Consider the following 13,691-nt stretch of genomic DNA (forward strand, 5'->3'; position numbering starts at 1 on the left):
TTGCTCCCCCCCAAATTTTAATATGTATATTTTAATCCTTATGTACTAATGAAATTATATGTTTTTAAGAAATGTCTATCTTTTTTTGGTTATTCACTTCCTCCCTCTATGTGTAGAATACAATATACCCAGTGTGAATATCCACCTAAATTAATGACATTTATCGCTTGGTGTATTTCTATAACCTTGTATGAGTACAGTGGGCGATACTATTTAGTCATTGACAGCTATGTTAGCACGGAGGGCTGTCAATCACTAAATAGGTCCGCCCACCGGACTCCTATGTGTAGAACGTGCAGATATTTAAATGGATAAAATACAAGTTATATTGAATCTTTTCCCACAAAATTGTATATCAATCAGCTCAGCTCCTCCTGTTCTATACCCTGCGATCTTCAGTTACTGAATTTCCACTAGTGATTTAAAATTCCCCTAGTGTAATATTTACCTGTTATATTCCACCACAGGAAGATACCATCCTATCTGTGGTTCAATCCGTAAAGATTGAAATTATGTATTCCTTGACACATGAATACACCTCCAAATTGTGCATTATACTGACTGGGATTTATCTTTACCTCTGGAATTTTTTGTAACTGTGCACTTGCCAAACTCAGTTTATCTAAGCAGCCCTTTGCAGCATATGGCCTTTTATGTTAGTAGCTTCCCATTTGTAAAGGAAATAACTGAACTGGTTTAAGTGGTGTTTTTTCTCAATTTTGCCGGCCTATAGTGCATTTTTGTGCTTTATTTGCTACCTTCCTCCCTATTATTGGAGGCCTTGCCCTGTCTTTTTAATCAAGTTTTTTTTATATTATTGGTATTCAATAAATATATTAACTTCCTCTCAGCAGTTATCATTACAGCAGTGTAACTGTCACGGCCCCCGATCCCCCTGTCACGCTCCCAGCCCTGCGCCCCCGTGCGCGCAGCTATACTTACCTCGCCCGGCAGCCGCGCTCCCTCCAGCAGCCTCGCTCCCTCCAGCCCCGGCGTCGGCTTCTCTCTTCCTCCGGCCCGCGGCTGGTGACGTCACTGCGGGTCTCGCGCATGCGCTGTAGGTCGCGGCCGGCCCTCCACAGCTAAGCTGGTCTCCGGCGGTGCCCTGCCCCGATTGCACCGCTGGACCAATGAGGGCACAGCGGCAGCCATATCAGGCCGCCCTCCACTAGTGGAGGCGCCTGACCGTGGTTGTTTCTTACAGTACCTCAGGCACTGTGTTCTCGCCTGGAATCAGGCTCCCTGCCTAATCTCTGTGTTTGCTTCCAGCCCTGCTCCTAGTCAGCCCTGCTCCTAGTCCTGTGTCCGTGCCTGCTCAAGTCCTGTGTCCGTGCCAGCTCCAAGTCCTGTGTCCGTACCTGCTCCAGTTCTGTGTCCGTGCCTGCGCAAGTCCTGTGTCCGTACCTGCTCCAAGTCCTGTGTCCCTACCTGCTCCAGTCCTGTGTCCGTACCTGCTCCAGTCCTGTGTCCGTGCCTGCGCTAGTCCTGTGTCCGTACCTGCTCCAAGTCCTGTGTCCGTATCTGCTCCAGTCCTGTGTCCGTGCCTGTTCAAGTCCTGCGTCCGTGCCTGCTCAAGTCCTGTGTCCGTACCTGCTCCAGTCCTGTGTCCGTTCCTGTTCAAGTCCTGTGTCCGTGCCTGCTCGAGCCCTGTGATCCATTCCGAGCCGCCCCTCTTGGTTCCGGCTGCCGTGGCATTCGAGTCTCTGGTCTTGCGCCAAACGATCCCTGTATAGGGGTCGGTCACACCTGGTTGCTCGTCCGGGGCCCCTCGGTGCCACGGTCCAGAGGGTCCACTCCAGGGAAATTCCGCCTTACCGTGTGCGGTGCTAACAGTAACATAATAGATTGTCATGTTTAATCCCAATATGATGCATACAAGAGGCAGGGGATGTGATGTAAGCAGAACTCTCTCCCTGTCAATATGAGGGGTGCTCGATAACCCCATTACAGTTCCTCTTTTCCAAGGGAATGTATAGTAGATAATATAGTCCTATATGCCAAAATGTACTAGCCCAAACTACCATAAGGACACTCCTCTTGGCATCGGAGACCATGGACAAATCTGAGGTATATATTAACCCCTTCACGACCCATGACGCCTACGTAGGCGTCATGAAAAGTCGTGCCCAAACGACCCATGACGCCCCCGTAGGTGTCATGCTATAAATAACGTTCCTGCGGGTCGGGTGACCGGGGTCATTGAAATGTCACCCGACCCGCAGATACAGGACAACATGCAGTTAAGCCCGGGGGGGTGGCTTTGCACCCACGTGGTTAGGATCGCTCTGATTGGCTGTTTCACTTTTAACAGCCAATCAGAGCGATAGTAATATTTCATCAATGAAAATTGATGAAATACTACAATCCAGCCACGGCCGTTGTCATCTGCCCCCCTCCCATTCCCTCTGCTCCCCGCCAGCTTCCGATCCCCCCTCGCCCCCCTCACCCCCGGTACCTTCTGAGTCCCCCTGTCGCTCCCGGTGTCCCGCGGGCCCGGCTCATGGGCGCCGCCATCTTGGAAAATGGCGGGCGCATGCGCAGTGCGCCTGCCCGAGTCTGCAGGCTGCAGATTCCATTCTTTCATTTTGTTCACTCTCACAGTGATCAAAATGAAATAAAAAGTAAATAAACCCCCCTGATTATCACCCCCATAGGTAGGCACAACTAATAAAATAAAGAAAATATTTTTATTTTTCCACTAGGGTTAGGGTTGGAAAGAGGGTTAGGGTTGGAAATGCTGATACATAGGAGTGGAAATTCAGCATAGCCCCAGCAGGGGCAGGCTGACCACACAAGAAACTGAACTGACCAACAAGCGCAAGTGTGAACAATAGCAAAAAACAAACTTAACTTGAGAAGACTGGAAGAGAGCTGAAGTCCAGGACCTGAGAAGCAGACTGAATCACCAGCACTAGAAGAGGGCGTCGGCTGTCTTATATCCAGTCTGATACTCCAGAAATCCAATCGTTATCTTCCTCATCAGGTGGCAGATCACTACCACTTAAACCAACCTCACTACCTCCTGTCACCACCAGAGGGAGAACGAGAGGGGAACTCTCAACTGGCGGAGCCGAAAATGAGTTCATAACAGTTAGGGTGGAATTAGGCTTAGGGTTGGAATTAGGGTTAGAATTAGGGTTAGGGTTGGAATTAGGGTTATGGTTAGGATTAGGGTTAGGGGTGTGCTGGGGTTAGGGTTGGGATTAGGGATGTGTTGGGGTTAGGGTTGATGTTAGAATTGTGGGGTTTCCACTGTTTAGGCACATCAGGGGGTCTCCAAACGCGACATGGTGCAACCATTGATTCCAGCCAATTTTGCTTTCAAAAAGTCAAACGGTGCTCCCTCCCTTCCAAGCCCCGACGTGTGCCCAAACAGTAGTTTTCCCCAACATATGGGGTATCAGCGTGCTCAGGAAAAATTGCACAACTTTTGCGGGCTAATTTCTCCTGTTACCCTTGGGAAAATAAAAAATTGGGGGCTAAAAAATTATTTTTGTGGACAAAAAAATGATTTTTTCATTTTCACGTCTCTGCATTATAAACTTCTGTGAAGCACTTGGGGGGTTCAAAGTGCTCACAACACATCTACATAAGTTCCTTGGAAGGTCTAGTTTCCAAAATGGGGTCACTTGTGGGGGGTTTCCACTGTTTAGGCACTTCAGGGGCTCTGCAAACGTAATGACGACCACAGACTATTCCATCAAAGTCTGCATTTCAAAACTTCACTACTTCCATTCCGAGCCCTGACGTGTGCCCAAACAATGGTTCCCCCCACATATGGGGTACCAGTGTACTCAGGACAAACTGGACAACAACCTTTGGGGTCCAATTTTTCCTGTTACCCTTGTGAAAATAAAAAATTGCGAGCTAAAAAATCATTTTTTGAGAAAAAAAAAAAAAGATTTTTTATTTTCAAGGCTCTGTGTTATAATCTTCTGTGAAGCACTTGGGGGTTCAAGGTGCTCACCACACATCTAGATAATTTCCTTGGGGGGTTTAGTTTCCAAAATGAGGTCACATGTGGGGGGTTTCTACTGTTTAGGCACACAGGGGCTCTGCAAATGTAACATGACGCCCGCAGACCATGCCATCAAAGTCAGCATTTCAAAATGTCACTACTTCCCTTCCGAGCCCCGACGTGTGCCCAAACAGTGGTTCCCCCCCACATATGGGGTACCAGCGTACTCAGGACAAACTGTACAACAACTTTTGGGGTCCAATTTCTCCTGTTACCCTTGTTAAAATAAAAAAATTGCGGACTAAAAAAATATTTTTTTTAGGAAAAAAAATTTTTTTTTTATTTTCACTCGTCTGCGTTATAAACTTCTGTGAAGCACCTGGGGGTTCAAAGTTCTCACTATGCATCTAGATAAGTTCCTTAGGGGGTCTAGTTTCCAAAATTGGGTCATTTGTTGGGGAGCTCCAAAGTTTAGGCACACAGCGGATCTCCAAACACGACATGGTATCCGCTAACGATTGGAGCTAATTTTAATTAGCATACTCAGGACAAACTGGACAACAACTTTTGTGGTCCAACTTCTCCTGTTACCCTTGTGATAATAAAAAACATTGTGCTAAAAAATCATTTTTGAGGGGAAAAAAAGTGTTTTTTTTTTATTTTCACTGCTGTACATTATAAACTTTTGTGAAGCACTTGGGGGTTCAAAGTGCTCACTTCACATCTAGATAAGTTCCTTAAGGGGTCTAGTTTCCAAAATGGTGTCACTTGTGGGGGAGCTCCAATGTTTAGGTACACAGGGGCTCTCCAAACGAGACATGGTGTCCAATAACGATTGGAGCTCATTTTCCATTCAAAAAGTCAAATGGTGCCCTTCCCTTCCGGACCCTGCTGTGCGCCCAAACAGTGGTTTATGACCACATATGAGGTATCCGTGTACTCAGAAGAAATTGCCCAACAAATTTTAGGATCCATTTTATCCTGTTGCCCATGTGAAAATGAAAAAAAATGATGCTAAAAGAAAATTTGTGTTGGAAAAATTAAAATGTCCATTTTTTCCTTCCACGTTGCTTTAGTTCCTGTAAAGCACCTGAAGGGTTAATAATCTTCTAGAATGTAGTTTTGAGTAGCTTGAAGGGTGCAGTTTTTAGAATGGTGTCACTTTTGGGTATTTTCTGCCGTATAGACCCCACACCTGACTTCAAATGTGAGGTGGTCCCTAAAAAAATGGTTTTGTAAATTTTGTTGTAAAAATGAGAAAGCACTGGTCAACTTTTAACCCTTATAACTTCCTAACGAAAAAAAAAATTGTTTCCAAAATTGTGCTGATGTAAAGTAAACATGTGGGAAATGTTATTTAGTAACTATTTTGTGTCACATAACGCTCTAGTTTAACAGAATATTCATAATTTGAAAATTGCAACATTTTCACCAAATTTCTGATTTTTTCACAAATAAATGCAAAAATTATCGACCTAAATTTACCACTAACATGAAGCCCAATATATCACGAAAAAAAAACAATCTCAGAATCGCTAGGATGCGTTCCAGAGTTATTACCTCATAAAGGGACACTGGTCAGAATTGCAAAAAATGGCCCGGTCATTAAGGTCAAAATAGGCTGGGTCATGAAGAGGTTAATACATCCAATGTAGCCAAAATCAAGAATTGAATCTAAATTGTTTAAAACAAAAATATTCTAGTATTAACATTAACTGCATAGAGGAGTCATCTTCTGGCATACACAAAGCCTCATATGATTACTAATCATTGTAGTATACAAAAGTAAGAGTCACCCAGGTGTAGTTTCCAGTCACTGACAGCAAGCATATTAAGTAGACTTGGACAAACATGAAAAAAAAAAAAAAACACACACACACACTACCCCCCCCCCACACACACACACACACACACACACTACCCCCCACACACACACTACCCCCCCCCCCCCCCCCCCACACACACACACACACACACACACACACTACCCCCCCCCCCCCCCCCCACACACACACACACACACTACCCCCCCCCCCACACCCACACACTACCCCCCCCCCCCACACCCACACACTACCCCCCCCCCCACACCCACACACACACTCTACCCCCCCCCCACACCCACACACACACTCTACCCCCCCACACCCACACACACACTCTACCCCCCCCCCCCCCCACACACACACACACACACTCTACCCCCCCCCCCCCACACACACACACACACACACTCTACCCCCCCCCCCCCACACACACACACACACACTCTACCCCCCCCCCCCCACACACACACACACACACACACTACCCCCCCCCCACACCCACACACTACCCCCCCCCCCACACCCACACACTACCCCCCCCCACACCCACACACACACTCTACCCCCCCCCCACACCCACACACACACTCTACCCCCCCACACCCACACCCACACACACACTCTACCCCCCCACACCCACACCCACACACACACTCTACCCCCCCCCCACACACACACTCTACCCCCCCCCCACACACACACTCTACCCCCCCCCCACACACACACTCTACCCCCCCCACACACACACACTCTACCCCCCCCACACACACACACTCTACCCCCCCCCCCACACACACACACACTCTACCCCCCCCCCCACACACACACACACTCTACCCCCCCCCCCACACACACACACACTCTACCCCCCCCCCCACACACACACTCTACCCCCCCCCACACACACTCTACCCCCCCCCCCACACACACTCTACCCCCCCCCCCACACACACTCTACCCCCCCCCCCCACACACACTCTACCCCCCCCCCCACACACACTCTACCCCCCCCCCACACACACACTCTACCCCCCCCCCCACACACACACTCTACCCCCCCCCCACACACACACTCTACCCCCCCCCCACACACACACTCTACCCCCCCCCCACACACACACTCTACCCCCCCCCCACACACACACTCTACCCCCCCCCCACACACACACTCTACCCCCCCCCCACACACACACTCTACCCCCCCCCCACACACACACTCTACCCCCCCCCCCACACACACACTCTACCCCCCCCCCACACACACACTCTACCCCCCCCCCACACACACACTCTACCCCCCCCCCACACACACACTCTACCCCCCCCCCCCACACACACTCTACCCCCCCCCCCACACACACACTCTACCCCCCCCCCCACACACACACTCTACCCCCCCCCCCACACACACACTCTACCCCCCCCCCCACACACACACTCTACCCCCCCCCCACACACACACTCTACCCCCCCCCCACACACACACTCTACCCCCCCCCCACACACACACTCTACCCCCCCCCCACACACACACACTCTACCCCCCCCCCACACACACACACTCTACCCCCCCCCCACACACACACACTCTACCCCCCCCCCACACACACACACTCTACCCCCCCCCCACACACACACACTCTACCCCCCCCCCACACACACACACTCTACCCCCCCCCCACACACACACACTCTACCCCCCCCCCACACACACACACTCTACCCCCCCCCCACACACACACACTCTACCCCCCCCCCACACACACACACTCTACCCCCCCCCCACACACACACACTCTACCCCCCCCCCACACACACACACTCTACCCCCCCCCCACACACACACACTCTACCCCCCCCCCACACACACACTCTACCCCCCCCCCACACACACACTCTACCCCCCCCCCACACACACACTCTACCCCCCCCCCACACACACACTCTACCCCCCCACACACACTCTACCCCCACACACACACTCTACCCCCACACACACACACTCTACCCCCACACACACACACTCTACCCCCACACACACACACTCTACCCCCACACACACACACTCTACCCCCACACACACACACTCTAACCCCCCACACACACACTCTAACCCCCCACACACACACTCTAACCCCCCACACACACACTCTAACCCCCCACACACACACTCTACCCCCCCCACACACACACACTCTACCCCCCCCACACACACACACTCTACCCCCCCCACACACACACACTCTACCCCCCCCACACACACACTCTACCCCCCCCCACACACACACACACTCTACCCCCCCCCCCCACACACACACACACACTCTACCCCCCCCCACACACACACACACACTCTACCCCCCCCCCCACACACACTCTACCCCCCCCCCCCACACACACACACACTCTAGGGACTATTTTTTTTTACAGTGGCAGAGGAATACAGTGCAGAAAGATACCAACCTTCCAGAGCCCCTAGAGAGCAGTGACATCAGCAGATGCTGCTGTTCACCACAGGAGATCATGGGACACTGGTTGATTTCTGCAGATCAGGGCATTTATCAGTTGTTTGTTATTTTAATTTTTTTTTTTTTTTTTTTAAAGATGACACTGGCTTCAGGGATCAAAGTGACAAGTGATGGTGAGTATGTACTCAATGTTATATGTACTGTATGTTGCATGCATGAAGCATGTATGTAAAAAAAAAAAAAAAAAAAACTTTTAACACATTAGCCAGATGATGGGACTACTACTGTCCCATCATTGGCTAATGTGTCAATCACTGTCATTGTAGCAGGTATAGCCTGATGGGACTTGTAGTCCCATCAGACAATGCCTGCACACACCCCCAGCAGGCCCACACAGACTGGATGTACAAGTAAAGGGTTTTTTTAATTCCGATATTTCTGTCCCATTCACTTGAATGGGGTTTCTGGTATCAGAATCAGCAATACCCAATACTTTTTGGGTATCAGTCCAATCCAATACTTCACAATATCAGATGTTATTGCTCAACACTAGTAACCAGTGGTCTTAACCATGGATACCTGAGGTCCAGCAATACCTACACAAAATGAAACCATGCATCAGAAAAACCACCACATTTCTAATTGGAGGCATTTGCTATTATTACCTACTTACTGAGATAGTATCTTTGAGGTAGTTATCCCCCTTTAAGACATTGCTTGCTTTAATAGCTAGTACACCAAAGCCTCATTTGCATATAATTTTTTTGTATTGCAACTTAACCACTAAAAACCCATACTACAGGTGTGACCACATTCATAGGGGGCCAAGTCCTTACATGTGTATAAGTTGTTTAGGGGACTTTTTGGAGGTTCCCTTGGACAGCTTACTGTTCCTGCATAATACTATATCTTATTGCTTTCACTAGATATTGAGGCTTTTCTAGACTCTTGTGACTGATGCAGACATTGACTTTAACACCTTACTTTTATATTTTGTTTTACAAAATTTCAAAAAGCCATCCCCCACTCCACAAAGGATGCACCAGTGCTGCAGTACTGTGGCCAGATGCCCTCTTCTACGGACACACGTAGGCTAAAAACCCCCCACCCAAGGTCACACCTAATGCTGCAGTCAGCCAGCCCCCCACCATGTGTAGTCAAGAGGAGCGCTACACACTGGACTAGATGTCTTGGCTCAACACAGGAACTGCAGCACATCATGTAGCACTGACCAAGCCTCAAGACACTTAAAGCATAAGGCTACACAAACCCTTAGGAAACCAGATCAGCATAAAAAAAAGCCAGAAATGGCCTTGATCTCCAAGAGACAGACCATAATAAATCACCATATCAACAGGATAACAAATTAAATATTTACTTATAAAATTATTATACAAATATAATAATCACATTAAATAAAATGTTGCAGCAAACCTTCCTAACCGGAGTAAAAAAATTGCAGTTTGGCACAGGTGATTTGTGACAACTTTCTTGGGAAACAAAGTGGATAGTGGTCAGATTTACTGCAAGTGTCCATCTGTTTGGAGCAGCCATTTGTTAAGTTTTAGTGCACATTACAGCAATGCCCATGTAATGGCCCAAGTACGGGCAGGGCGAGGTAGATGCAGCCAAGCTCCCTGAGCCACTTGGCTAGTAAGTGTTGTGCCATTTTTTTTGCATTGTATTGGGATATGATCAGTAACATTTATGGGGGAATCAGAACATAAAACAGGTCACATTTTGGTGCTTTCTGGCACATATACATGGAGTTAATGCAAAGTAAATAACACTTTAAAACCATCCACTAATGAAAAACATCTCCCAATAATACTGTCAGAACTGAACTTCCCACCCAGACCCAGTGCAAAGTAAAAGATTACTACAAAGGAGTGCAAAAAAAAAAAAAAAAATAGAAAATCCAAAATCTGACAGAAGAGTTTACATGTCCATAACTGGATACGTGGAGTTTGCATATAATCCAGCCCAGATGTTTTCTCTGTGATGAGGTTTCAGACAAAAGCCAATGGCAGCCTCTGTCTCGGCGATCCGTTTTTGGAAGCGGCTGCGATCTCGGGCGTACACTTCCCATGGTCCTTTCCGGGCCATTCTGTGAGCAAAGCTCCAGGTAATAGGGTGGACAGTGACTTTGGACGAGAAGCGCACCTGAAAGAGAAGGGGTTAAATATAAGATTAAGTTATATAATAAAGCTTAATTATATCAGAGTCTATACATAGCAGGGCTGTGACTCTCTGGGGAGGACAGGCCGCACCATGTGATAATTACAGTCATTACACCTTTAACGAGCCAAGTCATGACGATGACAGCAGTCACCGACTGTCTACTCCCCGAAGTCTCCCACCCATCACCTAATTGTTTCAGAAGATGGCATCATGCCTCATGAGAGACCTTATCCAAAGACCTGAAACTTTAGATCTCAGCACTGACTAAGACTAGTCCCCAGGTAGAAAAGAATTTCTTCCCAGACTTGCCCTAATTATCTCACAGCAAAGACAGCAGGGACTGAATATAGTATATTTTTGGCCACCATCTTTCCTGTAAGCAGAGAGGGTCTCCTTACTCAACCCTCAAGAGTTTGTCACTCATTGGATGTTTGTAGTTTACCATAAAGCCATCCTTGTATTTCCTACTATCCTAGCATGTATTGGGGGTAATCTCCAGACTTTCTTACAAACGGTGGGACGATCAGTTTCAGCCACTCTGAATTTTAGTACCTGATCCTTTGATCTTATGGAGCCAGAGGTGTTGAACACCTGCAGACTCAGCTGATTTACTTGGGTGAGAGAATGCTGTCAGGTGGGTATACAGCACCCCAATGCCTTTACAGGGTCATGAGATGACTACCATCCCTACGTACACAAATTGAGCCATCTGTTGTCAACTTGGGTACACAGGGGTGGGGCAGACATTAGGGTGCTTAAATACCCCCCCCCCCATCACTCCCAAGGTACCCAAATTTGGCTGATTAAAAAAAAAAAAAAAAAAAAGAGGCAAAGCAAGCCTCCCAACAGTTTACTTTGGAGGATCACACCTACTATATCTTATCACTTACTTTCTTGGCGCTGTGGTCCGCATCCTCCTTGGTCTCTTGCTTGGGCAGCGTGCACTTGTGAGTAGACTTGTATCCAGACAGCACTGGTTTCTTACACAAATTAGTCTTCAGTTTTGGTTTTTCAGTAACAGTCCCACACTCCATTTTGACATCACGAGCTTCAGTACAGTCCAAGTTACCCAGGATCTGCTGTGTTTTACCACTTTCAATGGAGACCTCTTTATTTGACCGCTTGGGACCTTTTATAGGCATGGCAAAAGAGAGCGGATTATACGGATCATCAGTGTGACAGAAGGATGCCCACAGGTCATCACTGTCTTCCTGGCATGAATTACTCTCTTCGTCCCAAGAGTCCTCGTCAGACCAATCACTTTCTGCACTGAGGTCCTCTTCACACTTGGACCCTGGAGTCCAGGACTCTAGCATACTGCTGTCCATAGAGATCTCTTCTTGTGAGAAGTCTAAACCTTTAACACTGTCCATTTCAGACTCCTCGGAGGAGTCTGTCTCATTGGTTGGCATGCAGACCATGGACATGACTGAGTTGTTACAAGATGGTAGAACCTGTTCCTTCAACATCTGCTCACATTCACTGACCACCTCCATCTTTGTGATGTTTTCTGCCGTCTCCATAGTTAAACTGCAGATCTCCCCATCCATCATCTTCTCCGGCTCCATCGGACCTTCCCAGTGACACTTAGTGACCATATTCATTGGCTGCTCACTTCTAGACATGGCCACCCTCTTGTAAACATACATGCTCATCAGAAGTGGTAACAGAGCGTCTAGAACACTCCAGCACAGCTCCACGACGGCACGCAAAGCCTTGCTCAAGAATATGTTTGGGAGCATCGTCCAGTACAAGGTGCGCTTCTGCAGCAAGTTCTTGCCCAGGGAAATAATGGTCTGCACGATCCTGGCGGCCATAGTGACTAAAACCACGCCTGACCCAAAGTCTGCAAGGACAGCTGGCAACTGTGGATGATCCTTCAGGATGTCAAACTGAGAAGCCGTGCCTCTATGCCAGCGGCTCGGAGAAGTCAAGTTTTTCCAGTATAAGGAGAAGTTTAGATTGTCCAGTCCCATTCTGTAAAATACTAAAAAAAAATATAAAAGGGGCAAGTTAGAAAAGGGTCGTGAGCAATGTATGAATAGAGCCAGACAAAGGTCCCTGAGAGAACAGAACGCCGAGACCACCCTAGTTTATTAACCTACACTCAGACAGGCATTTTCTGGATTACAGGCAGTCTGGTGGGTTGTGAGTGATCAGACAGAAGTGCTATACAAATCTGGGGTCAGAGGGGGAATAATGGCTCAGTCACCCGTGTTACCACAGTTATGAGTAGTTATCACAGCCTGGACTACACCAGTGCAGCATGTGCCAGTCACACGTGACCCAGCCAAACGTGCCATTCACTTCTGCTATAGAAAGGTAAGGAGTCATTGGCACACCTTACCCAGATATGAGTGAAGTTCCGCTATGAAATGGCGTCATCAGGTGTTCTACCCACAGGACCCCCAGCGACCACAGTGGGGAACACTAATCCCCATTACAGTGGAACAGTAGTGTATTCCGTACCACAGCCCTAGCTCTATGGGGGCTACTGAAAAACCAAGCCCAGTAGCCCCATAGAAAATAAATGGAGCAGCAGTCACTGCCAGGGATAAGAGGGCCACATTGTCAGTGCAGGCCCCAGCAGTCAGGTCATCATGTGGAGAAGGGGCAACTTGTTCCACCCCCATTACTTGCCCTACGTAAAGGGACACACCCTAACATCAATGAATGAGCGCACATCAGCCCCATAGGAAGTAAACAGTCACGTCATCGATTTGTAACAACCCCAGAACCTAAACACAAGTCACATCCGGTCAGGAGTACTACAAATCCCAGAAATACCTCGCATACATACCAGAAGGCGCTGTCAGCCTGTGACCACGGCGCTCCAGCAGAAGTTAGCGGCGGTCTCCTGGGCGGGAGGCTCCTGAATATTCCGGTGGAAGGCAGCGGCGGGTCGCACTTCAGCTCTTCCGACTAGTCTCTTGCTCAGGACACAGCACATTAGGGAGAGGCGGCGACTGTGCGGAGGGCAGCTATCAGTGTCGGCCATGCCTGGTCATCGGGACGCTACGGGTCTCTTATCATCGTGTTTGTGATTCAGGCGTTAAATGACGAAACAGCAGCGGAGCGGTGCTTATATAGGATTCCGAACGGACCAATGAGCGAGCAGGAGGCGTGGTCGTCGGGAAATTACGTGACGTGCGGCTCGTTGTACGATAGTGGGGAGAGCCCTTGTTACCAAGGAGACGGGACGGAAATATCACGTGCTACGTATCGTAACGGTGACGTGAGGAGAATCGAGAAATGACC

General features: G+C 48.6%; 2 protein-coding genes across 2 annotated transcripts in view; one reads left to right on the forward strand and one right to left on the reverse strand.

The window, feature by feature from the left end:
* The window catches only part of LOC141085503 (ferritin, lower subunit-like), a 97,488-nt gene that overhangs the window by 4,142 nt on the left and 79,655 nt on the right, over positions 1-13,691 (forward strand). Inside the window, exon 2 of the mRNA XM_073570915.1 lies at positions 8,389-8,425. Within this exon, the coding sequence (XP_073427016.1) occupies positions 8,423-8,425 (3 nt within the window). The 5' untranslated portion in view covers positions 8,389-8,422. The remainder of the gene's footprint in view (positions 1-8,388; positions 8,426-13,691) is intronic.
* PPP1R15A (protein phosphatase 1 regulatory subunit 15A) lies at positions 9,612-13,483 on the reverse strand. The gene is made up of 3 exons (XM_073570914.1): positions 13,234-13,483; positions 11,324-12,420; positions 9,612-10,415 (listed from the first exon to the last, which is right to left on the reverse strand). Exons 2-3 carry the CDS (start codon positions 12,407-12,409, stop codon positions 10,191-10,193), a joined length of 1,311 nt encoding a protein of 436 aa, XP_073427015.1. The 5' UTR covers positions 12,410-12,420; positions 13,234-13,483; the 3' UTR covers positions 9,612-10,190.

This window comes from Dendrobates tinctorius, unplaced genomic scaffold, assembly GCF_039654945.1.
Source record: "Dendrobates tinctorius isolate UK_male_01 unplaced genomic scaffold, ASM3965494v1 ptg000028l, whole genome shotgun sequence".
NCBI lineage: Eukaryota > Metazoa > Chordata > Amphibia > Anura > Dendrobatidae > Dendrobates > Dendrobates tinctorius.